Below are 12699 nucleotides of genomic sequence, written 5' to 3'. Positions count from 1 at the left end.
AGATGTAGGATACTATTTTTCCTTCTTCATCAGAATACACAGATAGTTACTTAAAACAAGATTATGAAATTAAATTGAATGTTAGTCTGTGCAGAAGAAAGATTGAGCTAAATGTTTAGCTTTTTACTCTAGCTGCTTCTTATTTTTTAGTTTGATCATTTAAACACCAGATAATAGTAGACAAGTCATTCAGCTCACTTGGTTCAAAATCTTGTCAGTGTTTTTCCATCATTCTACAAAAGAGATTCTGCATCTTGCATGCTTAATCAATTTACCTGACAGTGGTTAGATTAGGTATCTCTGAAGCATCTGCTTATACTTAAAATGCCACAAGAGACTCAGCCCTAGCTAAAAAAAAAAAAAAAAAAAAAGGAAGAGAAAGAAAAGAAAAGAAAGCACACATTCTCAGAGTTTCTCTGTTTAGTCACTCATTATTCATTCATTTTAGATGTCTTTGCTTTAGAAGTAACTTTGATGGCTTTGTTCACTTGACCAGTATAGCTGAGGAATGTCATTTATTGGGTTTAATTCAACAGTATTGATTGAGCACCCACTATGTATCCAGCTAGGTTATTGGATGCCAAAAGATATTAGAATAAATTACAACCCTATCATTGAGAAGATATATGAGTTAGGTTGCTGCTGTGACAATATTGCATATCACACATCCCAACATTTTAGTAGCTTACAATTATAAATATTTATTTCATGCTTACAGGAGTGTAGGTTGACTGTGGTTTAGCTGCTGGGCTAGGCTGGACTCCAAGCTTCGAATCAGATTCTAATCTGCTCTGTATGTCATTATTTCAAAATCTAGGCTCAAGGAGCAATAGGCATCTGATCCTGCTCTTCTTAAGGTAGAAGATGGAAGTGTAAAAGCATTGGCAAAAACTTACCATACTTATACCTTAGCACTTAAAGTCTCAGCTCAATAATAGCAATATGCCATGTCCTCCATCTCCATTGCCAAAGTAATTCACAGGGCAACACTCAAAGTCAGTGGGGTTGGTCAGTACATTCTGCCTTCCTAGTGGGAGGTTCTGCAGAGTCATATGGCAAAGGGCATGGAAGTATAATTCTATTAGAGGGAGGTAGTACATAGTTGAGAAGAATGATCCAGTCTATCACTGACGAGTGTTATGAACTCCCCTTGGGGTCCAGACAGATCTGGCTTTGAATCTGAGCTCTGCCACTTACTTGTTGCCTGAAATATTGGCTTACTCAAATCCTAGCCATTGTCTATGAGCCAGCTCATTCCCCCCTATTTATTTGTTTATCCTATTACTTAGTCATCAAAATATTTAAGGCTATGTGCTTAGGATTAGGAAACAAAACAGCCAAAGTTTCCTCTTCCTTATTTGGAGCTTATTGTCTAGTGGGGGAGACAGACATTAACAACTAATTTCACAAAATATTATAATTGTAATAAGTACCCAAAGCAGGAGCTCAGTTGCCATGAGAATGTTTAAGAGGAAGGCCTGACCAAGACTACACTTCCTTGATGAAACCAAGTCTTGTATGATGAGTGGAGTTAGCTAGACTAATGGTGGCAGAGCTATCTGTGCAAACCCCTGGGGTATTCAGTAGCATGGTGCTTCTGTGGAACTGAAGGAAAGCCAGGGTGGCTGAAGCACAAAGGTCAAGAAGGACAGACAAGAGGCTGGGCAAAAGCAAGGGCCAAACCATCCTGGGCCCTTAGCGATCAAATTCAACTTTTCTTGAAAACATCAGCCCACCAGGATCAAGGCTTTCTCTGCTTTTCCATCCCTACTGGATTATTAAGTTCTTGAGCCCAGGAGTTCAGGTCTCTTATACTTTTATCCTTCATGCCTATTAAGTAATCCTATATAATAAAGAGCTAATATGCTAATTAGACTGGATGGCAGAATGACCTTCTGGAACGACCTTCTGGAACGACCAGTGGGCAGGGGGCGGGGCTGCAGGGCAGCGAGGTTACCATGTTTTTTTGTTTTTTTTTAAATCTTTATTGTTCAGATTATTACAATTGTTTCTCCTTTTTTTCCCCCCATATCTCCCCATCACCAGGTTCCCTCCCCCCCGTTGTCCTTATCCATAGGTGTATGATTTTTGTCCAGTCTCTTCCTATACCCCCCACACAGACACCCCTTTCCCCCTGAGAATTATCAATCCACTCCCATTCTATGCCTCTGATTCTATTATGTTCACCAGTTTATTCTGTTCCTCAGATTTTTAATTCACTTGATTTTTAGAATCACTTGTTGATAGATATGTATTTGTTGTTCATAATTTTTATCTTTACTTTTTTCTTCTTTTTCCTCTTTTTAAAGAATACCTTTCAGCATTTCATATAATACTGGTTTGGTGGTGATGAACTCTTTAGCTTTTTCTTATCTGTGAAGCTCTTTATCTGCCCTTCACTTCTGAATGATAACTTTGCTGGGTAGAGTAGTTTTGGTTGTAGGTTCTTGCTATTCATCACTTTGAATATTTCTTGCCATTCCCGTCTGGCCTGCATAGTTTCTGTTGAGAAATCAGCTGACAGTCATATGGGTGCTCCCTTGTAGGTAACTAACTGTTTTTCTCTTGCTGCTTGTAAGATTCTCTCTGTCTTTTGCCCTTGGCATTTTAATTATGATGTGTCTTGGTGTGGTCCTCTTTGGATTCCTCTTGTTTGGGGTTCTGTGTGCTTCCTGAACTTGTAAGTCTATTTCTTTCACCAGGTGGGGGAAGTTTTCTGTCATTATTTCTTCAAATAGGTTTTCAGTATCTTGCTCTCTCTCTCTTCTGGCACCCCAAAAATTCGGATATTGGTACGCTTAAAGCCATCCTGGAGGCTCCTTATGCTATCCTCACACTTTTGGATTCTTCTTTCTTTCCACCTCTCTGGTTGGGTGTTTTTTTCTTCCTCATATTCCAGATCTTTGGTTTGACTCTTCGGGTGCAGTGGTCTACTCTGTATATTCTTTATTTCAGACAGTGTATGCATAATTTCTGACTGGTCCTTTTCCATTTTTTTGGTATTCTCATTTAAGTCCTTGTAGGTCTCTTCAAGTTTCTCAGCGGTTTTTAGAAGATTCTTGAGTAACCTTATAACTATGGTTCTGAACACTGTGTCGTCCATTAGTTTGCTTTCATCTATCTCTCCTACTTGTGACATACTTTGATGTCTCCACATTTTGGCTGCCTTGATGTGTTGATGGAATTGCTTTGTGTGGTCGGTGACCTATAGGGGCTGGTAGCTCAGCTTTCCCAATCACCCTAGGTGATCATTCTTGGTACTCCCCTTTGTGGGCTGAGTGGAAAGTCTTGGTGGTGTTAAAAGCCCTGATTGCTGTTGGTACACTGGGAGGAATTGACCTCCGGTCCAATTGGTTGTGAGGGCCTGCTGTGTCTATAACGGAAGAATTGCTGTGCTGGAGACACAGTAGGGCTTTGGTGCTCACTGAGTCTGCCTCTTGAATGTGTCCCTTATGAGAGTGGTTGAAATCTGGTGTCGTCCATACCGACAGAAAAGTCACTCTCACTCTCCGACCGATGGCTGAGAGTCCCGTAGGCGTCTGGGTTCCCCGCGTGTCCCCAGAAACTGGAGTTCAGAGTGGTTGGGATTGTTGGTATCACTGGCGGGAATTGATCTCCAAGCCAATTGGCTGTGAGGATCAGCAGTGTCTCCGCTGGGAGAGCTTCTGTGCTCAGCTTGGATGGGGCGGAGTCTCAGGGTGGCGCAGACAAGCTTTGGTTTCCCGTCTGCTCCGCCCTAAGAGGGGCGGTTTCTCCGTGCCCGAATTAATGGCTGCGCGCCTCTGAGAGAAGGCAGCTTTCGAGCCTCGCCTGCTGCCAAACAGACCAGTTTCTCCCCAGCTGGGGGTGAATTTCAGTGCAGACCGGAGGTTTTGTTTTTCTCCCGAATGAGAAATCCAGTTACTGGGAGGGCTGTGCTCAGCTTGGATGGGGCGGAGTCTCAGGGTGGTGCAGACAAACTTGGTTTCCGTCCGGTTTCTCCGTGCCCTAATCAATGGCTGCGCGCCTCTGAGAGAAGGCAGCTTTCGAGCCTCGCCCGCTGCCAAACAGACCAGTTTTTCCCCGACCGCAGCTGGATTTCAGTGCAGTCGGGAGGTTTTGTTTTTCTCCCAAACGAGAAAGCTAGCCTCGCAGCGTCTGCTGCCCTCCCTCTCCGCACGCTGCGAGCAAGCCTGCCATGTATTCAGCCGCCCGCCCTTTCTGCGCTCACGGATCTCCGCGCTCACGGATCTCCGCACCTCCACAGCTCCTGAGGCTCAGTGTCCCCCTCTCTGTTTTTCTCTAGTTGTAGGTTTTCCACTCTGCCAGCTTTCCGGTGGTTCTGGACGGTGTGTGCTCTGTTTTCCAGTTGTAGTTTCAAAATTGTTGTGGTAGGCAACAGTTAGGTGTTTACCTTATGCCGCCATCTTGGTTTCTCGAGGTTACCATGTTTTTAAAGGCAAGGCAATAAAATTTAGAATCATGGAGCCACACTAAAGGTTTAAAAACCCAGCTCTGAATATCTGCTTCCAACCCAGATGAGGAACTGATAATGGACTAGCTCTCCTATCATAAACAGTTATGCACCCGGAATATATAAAATGACTCTTTTCAGACAATGGACAACAGGCAGTGAAAGACTGTGATCCCAGACAGAAGGGAAAGAATAAATGCTTGTCCCAACTTATTGCATAAAGGCATTTTCTGGCCCGTTTCAGAGTTCATAGGATATTCTTGGTCTTGATGAGCTGAGGAAACTGAGATCAGAATTCAGAGCAGCTAAGGTGGCTGGAATTTGTGGGACAGAGTATCAGACTTCCAGAGTTGTGCAGAGAAGGAGGTCTAGATCAGCGGTCGCCAACCTTTCGGACCTCACGGACCACCAGTGGTCCGTGGACCATCGGTTGGGTGACCACTGGTCTAGATAGCACCTTGAGTCCTTGAATAGCAAGTCATGCTCTGGGCATGACTCTGTAAGACTGGAAAAAGTACCACCATTCCTGCTGTGAGAATGGAGATACCAGAGATACAAGGCTGGGAGACATTGGATTCCCACCCATCCAGAAGGAAGAGACCTCATTGAATACTCCAAACCCTTACGTGACACCCCAGTAAGGCCATAGAATTAAACATAAAAGCTAAAACTGCAAAGCTTCTAGGAGCAAGCAACTAGTGATCTTGTGATAGGCAAAGATTTCTTGGGACCCAGAATACTGACCATAAGTGAAAAAATGTATGACTTGGACTTGATCAAAATCTAAAACTTCTGCTTCTAAAAAGACACCATTAAGAGAATGAAAAGGCTGGCCAAAACTGAGAAAATACTCATAGTATGTATATTTGGCAACCATTTTTATCTAGAATATATAAACAAGTCCTACTACTCAGTAATAAGAAGGCAGACATACTGTTTGTTTTTTTTTTAAAGGGGCAAAAGACTTGGACAGGCACTAATTTCATAGTGAAGCTCTATAAATTTTCAGTGAACACATGCAAATGCTGAACATTAATAGTCATCAGGTAAATATGAATAAAAACCACAAAATATATCATTACACACCCACTAAAATGGCTAAAATTAAAAAGATTAACAGTGCTAAATGTTGTCAGGCTGTGGAGCACCCAGAACGCTCATAGTTTGCTGGTAAAACAAGGCCTTTGGAAATTAGTCGGGCAGTTTCTCATGAAACTAAACATACTCCTACCTAATGACCCTAAAATTCCACTTCCAGATATTTATTTAAGAGAAATAAAAACATACACAGGAATGGGCAAAAGTAGGTTTACAGTTGTGAGTTATATTATTAATTAATTAATTATTGTATGATGTATTTATATTGTCTTCCATATGAACCACTGTAAACCTACTTTTGCCCACTCCTGTATATTAAAAGACTCACACACAAAAGTCCATAGTAGCTTTATTCATAATAGCCAAAATTTAGAAGTAACCCAGAAAGTGAATAAACAAATTGAGGTATATTCACACAACAAAAAGTAATATACTATTGATACTTAACAGTATGGATGAACCTCAAAAGCATTATGCTGAGTGAAAGAAACCAAACATAAACAAGATATACTATAGGATACCACTTATGTGAGGTTCTAGATTAGCAAAACCAATCTAGGGTTTAAAAAGTCAGACTAATACACCTCTATGTTCATTGCAGTAGCTAAGATATGGAAAAACCTAAGTGTCCATTGATAGATGAATGGTTAAAGAACATGTGGTACATATATACAATGGAGTATTACTTAGCCATAAAAGGAATTAAATGTTGCCATTTGTGACAACATGGATGGACCTAGAGGGTATTATGCTAAATAAGTCAGACAGAGAAAGACAAATATGTGATTTCACTTATATGTGTAATCTAAAAAACAAAATAAACGAAGAAACAAACTTATAGAGAGAATAAACTGATAGTTGCCAGGGAGGAGGGGGGTTAGGAGGAAGAGCAAAAAAAGTGAAAGAATTAAGAAGTACAAATTCGCAGTTATAAATAGCCACAGTATGTAAAGTACAGCATAAGGAACATAGTCAGTAATATTATACTAACTATGTTGGTGCCACATGGTTACTAGACTTATCAGGTTGATCACTTCATAAGATATATAAATATCTAATCACAGTTATACACCTGAACCTAATGTAATATTGCATGTTAACTATAATTGAAAAATACATTTAAAAAGTATATCAGAATAGTGGCTGTCCCAGTGGGGTTGGAGATTAGTGGGGATTGACTGGGAAGGGGCTCAAGAGCATGTTCTGTGTCTTTACAGGTGTGTTACAGTGGTTAATCTGCAGTTTTTCAAAACTCACTGACCCGTATACTTGAGATCGGTGCATTTCACCCTATCTGTAAATTATATCTTGTCCCCCAGCCACACAATTGATCATCTGGGGAGTTTTATAAAATATTGGTGGCTGAGAGATTCCAGTTTAAATGGTCGAGGGAAAAGCCTGGCATTAGGAATGGATGGGCCTGGAGAGCATTATGCTAAGCGAAGTAAGTCAGTCAGAGAAAGATAAATATCACACGATCTCACCCATTTGTGGAATATAATGAACAACATAAAACTGATGAACAAAAATAGATCCAGAGACAGAAGCATCGATCAGACTGTCAAACCTCAGAGGGAAGGTAGGGGAGGGTGTGGGGGAGAGATCAACCAAAGGACTTGTATGCATGCATATAAGCATAACCAATGGACACAGACACCAGGGGGGTGAGGGCATGAGCACGGGTGGGGGTGGGGCAATGGGGGAATAAGGACACATATGTAATACCTTAATCAATAAAGAAAATTAAAAAAAAAAAAAACAACCTCTCTGTGTGGTTCTAGTGTGCAACCAAGGAGGAAACCTACTATGTTGAAACATGCTGAATTCCAGCCTCAGGTGTATAAACCTAAATGGTGAGCCAGGGCCAGTCCTAAGGAGGTTTATTGGCTGAAATTTTAGCAAGCAGAGAATTATTTAGGTTAGCAAAGTGGATGTGGATGAGGATCTGTATTATTAAATAGGTTAGAATTGGTATTGAGTAATTATGCTTCAGTCTTGGTGACAGTAAAATACCTAAATAAAACCTGTTTGGACCAAGTTATCACCATTTAATATACTTTGTCAATTATAAGACAGTAAGTTATTATCATCATCATTATTACTGTGGTTGTTGATTTTCTTATTGTTTATTATAGTACTTGATAGATGTACCATACTTAATGGATGAGCGAATGAGGTCCCAAGAATTGTCTTTGTGGTGTTTTCATTGTTCAAATGGACTTGTTTTGAACGTTTATTCTTTCTGAAGTCCTTTCTTTCTGCCTGGTGTTCTTTCCTGCTTTGCTTGCAACTTTTTTTTTTTAATTCTTTTAAAAATTGTTGCTGTTGTCACTATTGTCCCTTTCTTGAATTCTCTAGATTAGATTTAAAGTTTGAGGTTAGGAGAAACATAGCTACAGTATACAAAACAGATTTTCCTTTGTAACAGGACCTACTTGCCCTGCCCCATGAGCTATTTTTCTAGTAGGTAAGGGATTTTGGCAAAGGAATGAAAAAGTGATGTTTTCACAAACTTCCCTGTGGCCAGCTCTATGCAGGGGATTAAGGACGCAGTTTGTGATTCTAGAACAATTTCTTTCTATGAAAAGTTAATGTCCCCAGCTTCTTTGGCACCTATATGTCTCACTGTTAATCTGCCAAGACACTCTGGGGCCCGCAGGGGGCAAATGGTAAATTACAGAGCTATGTTAAAGCCCCTGTGAAAGATATTGAGTCCCCACCCTTGAAGAAAGCCCAGGTCACCAGGCATGCTCTGTTTTTGGACAGAGCATGAGGCTTCATTTTAGTACCACATGCTGTTATCAAACCTCCTCCCCCCATCCTAACCCCCTCACCTTCCAAACAAATATCTGCACAGTCATAAATAGATTTATAGATTTTCTGGCTGAAAGTTAGCAAGTAGAGTTTTGGGTTTTGAGGTGTGTGTTTGTTTAATGTGTATAACCCTGAGAAGACTAAGGCAAGACTAGCAGTCATTCTGATCTTACGTGAATTTATTAAATAAAATGATTTTTGTTATAACATCCCATTTGGAGATGTTATATACTAAGGAAATGGAGAGAGGGCAAGCTGGAAACAAGTTGGAAGAGACAGTTCTACTGGGCAGAGGGGATTTGTACAGGCAGAGGGCACTTTGATGAAGTTTTTTGACCTCAGATTTAAAGGAAGAGCAAAAGATAAACAGTTATCTCAGGGTTCTTGCCTCATTTGGAAAGTGCCCCTGCCACCCACTTTGAAACTGGTATCCATATTTCTCTGTTTGCTGCTTTATCCAGACTTAGGGACCCTGTGGTGACAGCCAAGGAGGTCTAGGATACAGAGGTAATGAAGCTTGACAGCACAGGTAGCAAAAGGAGAAAGCAACATAATTATGCATGGAGAAATTTCTAGTTGCAAGTGACCATACATACATGCTTGTAGCTTGGGGAGACATGGGCTCTGAGACACTAACTATACTTCCGCTTCAGACATCTCTATATCTGGGTGTTTCCCTAGAATGCCAGAGGGTTCAACATGAGCATCCCCATGCCTGGACATCCAGTGAACTTCTCCAGCGTCACCCTGGAGCAAGCCCGCAGGGATGTGGAGCAACTGGAGCAGCTCATCGAAAGCCATGATGTTATCTTTCTGTTGATGGACACCAGGGAGAGCCGGTGGCTTCCTGCCGTCATTGCTGCGAGCAAGAGAAAGGTAAAGTGTGTGGGTCCTGGGGCTTTTGTCTCTGGTTGTGATTTAATGCACCATCATCTTAGAGGGAGAAGTCCCCAGTCCACCCTCCCTCCAGAAAAGACATGTGCTTTATGTGTACTACTGACACGGTGCAGAAGGGCTTCCACTGCAGATTATCTGCCTCACAACCATCATCCACCATAATAGTTATCCTTCACTGTTTAATTTTCATAGCTCTTTGAGGTACTCTATATTAGAAGGGGTACTCACACTAAAATGTAAACTCCAAGAAGGCAAGACTGTCTTATTCACTACTATTTGGTCAGTGACACATTCACTTATTTTGATGGTTAAATAAATCATGGTGCTTACATGTGATGGAGTAATATGCAACCAATCATGGTTATGTTTTCAATGAATTTTTAATAACATGGAAAATACTATATTATGTTAAATGAGCAAGATAAAATACTATATATATTTTATATCAATTATGCTTATATATAAATGTTTATGTCTATGTCTGTTTATCAAGGGGGGAGGAAGCAAAAAGAAGGGAGAGAAAGGGAATGGGAGATAAAAGGAAAAATAATAGGAAGAAATTCCCCAAATTATTATAGTAACTGTTTTAGCTGTAAGATTTTTTTTTTGTTTTCTTTTCTAGTGTGGTTTTTTTTTTTTTTTTTTTTTCTAACTTTCTATATAACCAGAAATTTGGGAGAATAAGCTAAATTACAACTAAGAGAAGTTCTCATAGTATAAGTAAAAATAAAAGCTGTTCTTAAAAATCTATGTGAATGGTGAATTGTATAGTATATAAATTATGTCTCAAAGCTATTATGAGAAAAATCTATGTAGACATGACAGACCATAGGATAATGGTGGAAAGAAGGGATTTAGGAAATATCAAAATGTGGTTTTATACACCTACCTTTTACCAGCTAAGTGACCTTGAGTAAGTTATAGAGGTAACCTCTCTGACTTTCAATGTCCTCATCTTTAAATAGAAAACTAGAAGCCTGATGCACAAAGATTTGTGCTAGAATGGGCTTTCCTTTCCTGGCTGCCGGCACCGCCTTTCCACTCCGGCCCAGCCCCTTTCCGCTCAGGCCCTGGAGCCGCCTCTTTCTGCTCCAGCTCCGCCTTCCCACGCTGCCCAGAGGCCCTGAGAGATCGGGGGTGGGACAACACAAGCGTCCTGCCCCAGTCACTCGGCACCTGTGTATGCAAATTAACCGCCATCTTTGTTGGGTTAATTTGCATATCACTCCTGATTGTCTGGTGGCGTAGTAGAGGTACAGTCAGTTTACATGTTTGTCTATTATTAGGTAAGATGTTTGCTGGGAGTTTTAAATGAAACTAAAAGAGAAAATTTATGTTACTCATTTGTCAAATCTTTTGCATTTAATAAGCCCTCAGTGTTGGGTAACTTTTACCAACATTATCTTCTAGTATCTAATTACACTCATATGCAGATACTTTCAAAATAAAATTTAAAAGTTGACCAAATATGAAATTAACCATGTTTTAAAATATGTGTCTCTTAATTCTAGTCTTTTATTCCTTGACAGCTGGTCATTAATGCTGCCCTGGGCTTTGACACATTTGTTGTCATGAGACATGGCCTGAAGAAACCTAAGCATCAGGGTGCTGGAGACTTGTGTCCCAGCCACCCTGTGGCACCTGCAGACCTGGGCTCGTCGCTTTTTGCCAACATCCCTGGTTACAAACTTGGCTGCTATTTCTGCAATGATGTGGTGGCCCCGGGAGATGTAAGTGAATTTCTTTGTGTTTCCAAATATTTCCTATAGCTGTCTTGTCCATTAGGCTAAAGAGACTCATCTCTTTCCTTTATGACTATTTAAATATTGTCTTTTAATAAAGAGAAGAATTCTTCACTGTGAGCCTCCATTGGCATCATCAACTGTGTACAGCTGTTCCCTGTTCACCAATAAAAACACAGTGACAAACCATTTTTGTGCAAAGCCCAGCAAGGAAATATAGGATGGACCAGTCCCTGTCAGTGCACAGCACTGTCTCTTGTGTGTATCTTACTGAAGAGAGCATTAATGGGGAGTAAGACCCAGATTTTAGTTCTGCCTCATGGGGTAGTTCCAAAATAAGTCTTTTAGGCTACATGTGCTTCTGCAGAATGGGGCTATGGCTCATAGCTGGTCAAATTTAGCAAGTAAAAATACAGATTCCCTGTTAACTTTTAATTGCAGGTAAATAATAAATAATATTGTAGTATAAGTATGTCCCATGCAGTATTCAAGATCTGCTCATACTAAAAAAGTATTCATTGTTTATTTAAAATTCAAATTTAATTGGTGCCTGCCCAGTGTGGCTCAGTAGTTGAGCATCAGCCTACGAACTAGGAGGTCACAGTTCGATTCCCAATCAGGATATATGCCTGGGTTGTGGGCACCATCCCCAGTGTGGAGCATGCAGGAGGCAGCCAATCAATGATTCTCTCTCATCATTGATGTTTCTCTGTCTTTCTTCCTTTCCCTTCCTCTTTGAAATCAATAAAAATATTTTTAAAAATATAAAAAGAAAATAAATTATATTATTTGAGACCGAATGTTCTTTGCCAACAGTGAGCATGTGGTTATGTTGTATAACTTTATCATGGAGGAGTTTCATGCTTCAGACAGCCAGAGTCGAGTGAAAGAGACCTTTTAGCACATGTCAATGATTGTCTCTCTCTAGTCAACCAGAGACCGGACCTTGGATCAGCAGTGCACTGTGAGTCGTCCAGGACTGGCCATGATTGCAGGAGCCCTGGCAGTGGAATTGATGGTTTCTGTTTTGCAGCATCCAGAAGGGTGAGTTGGCTATTTAGAGATGGGTATTTAAACAAAAAAAGTTTTTGTGTCTCCTTGGCCTTTTCGCAGCCTGAGTCTCTGAGAAGTGTGTTGCTCTTTCTGTCCTCAAAAAATAAGACTAAAAAAAAAAACCTGGTGTGATTCTTTGGCCTGGAAGAACTTATCATGCAATCTTTGGGGCTACATCTCCACATCCTTTTGGATTTGAATTCTCCTAGTTCAGTTTGGTGACTGTGATACAGAAGAATAAAAATTTTGTTACGGGCCTTAGGACCTTCAAGATTTTATTTTATTAGTAACTTTTATCTCCTTAGCCCTGAACATGTATATTACATATGATAGAAATTGTATTTGGCTGTATATTACAGAGATCTATCTTCAGTAACTTAGCCAAACAGGGCTTTATTTTTCTTATGGAGCAAGAAGCTCAGAGGAAGACAGTCCAGGGTTGGGACAAAGGCTCTATTATGCTATCAGGGACTCGAGTTCCTTCTTGTCATTCACTAAGCCACTCTTTGCTTTCTTTCTTATGCTTGTCACCTTGTGGTAAAAAAAAAAAAAATGGCTGCTTTACCTTCAATATTGCTTCTGTGTTATAGTTAAAAAGAAAGGCACTGGCTGGGTAGCTCAGTTGGTTAGAGTGTCATCACA

General features: G+C 40.5%; 1 protein-coding gene across 3 annotated transcripts in view; it reads left to right on the top strand.

Moving 5' to 3' along the window:
- Positions 1–12699, top strand: part of ATG7 (autophagy related 7) — a 320218-nt gene that overhangs the window by 136515 nt on the left and 171004 nt on the right. For all 3 annotated transcript variants that reach the window (XM_054708192.1, XM_054708191.1, XM_028127347.2), the window contains exons 13-15: positions 9047–9241; positions 10792–10992; positions 11933–12048. In XM_054708192.1, the coding sequence (XP_054564167.1) occupies positions 9047–9241; positions 10792–10992; positions 11933–12048 (512 nt within the window). The remainder of the gene's footprint in view (positions 1–9046; positions 9242–10791; positions 10993–11932; positions 12049–12699) is intronic.

This window comes from Eptesicus fuscus, chromosome 18 (genome assembly GCF_027574615.1).
Source record: "Eptesicus fuscus isolate TK198812 chromosome 18, DD_ASM_mEF_20220401, whole genome shotgun sequence".
Classification (NCBI taxonomy): domain Eukaryota; kingdom Metazoa; phylum Chordata; class Mammalia; order Chiroptera; family Vespertilionidae; genus Eptesicus; species Eptesicus fuscus.
This window is presented reverse-complemented; position numbering and strand designations above follow the sequence as displayed.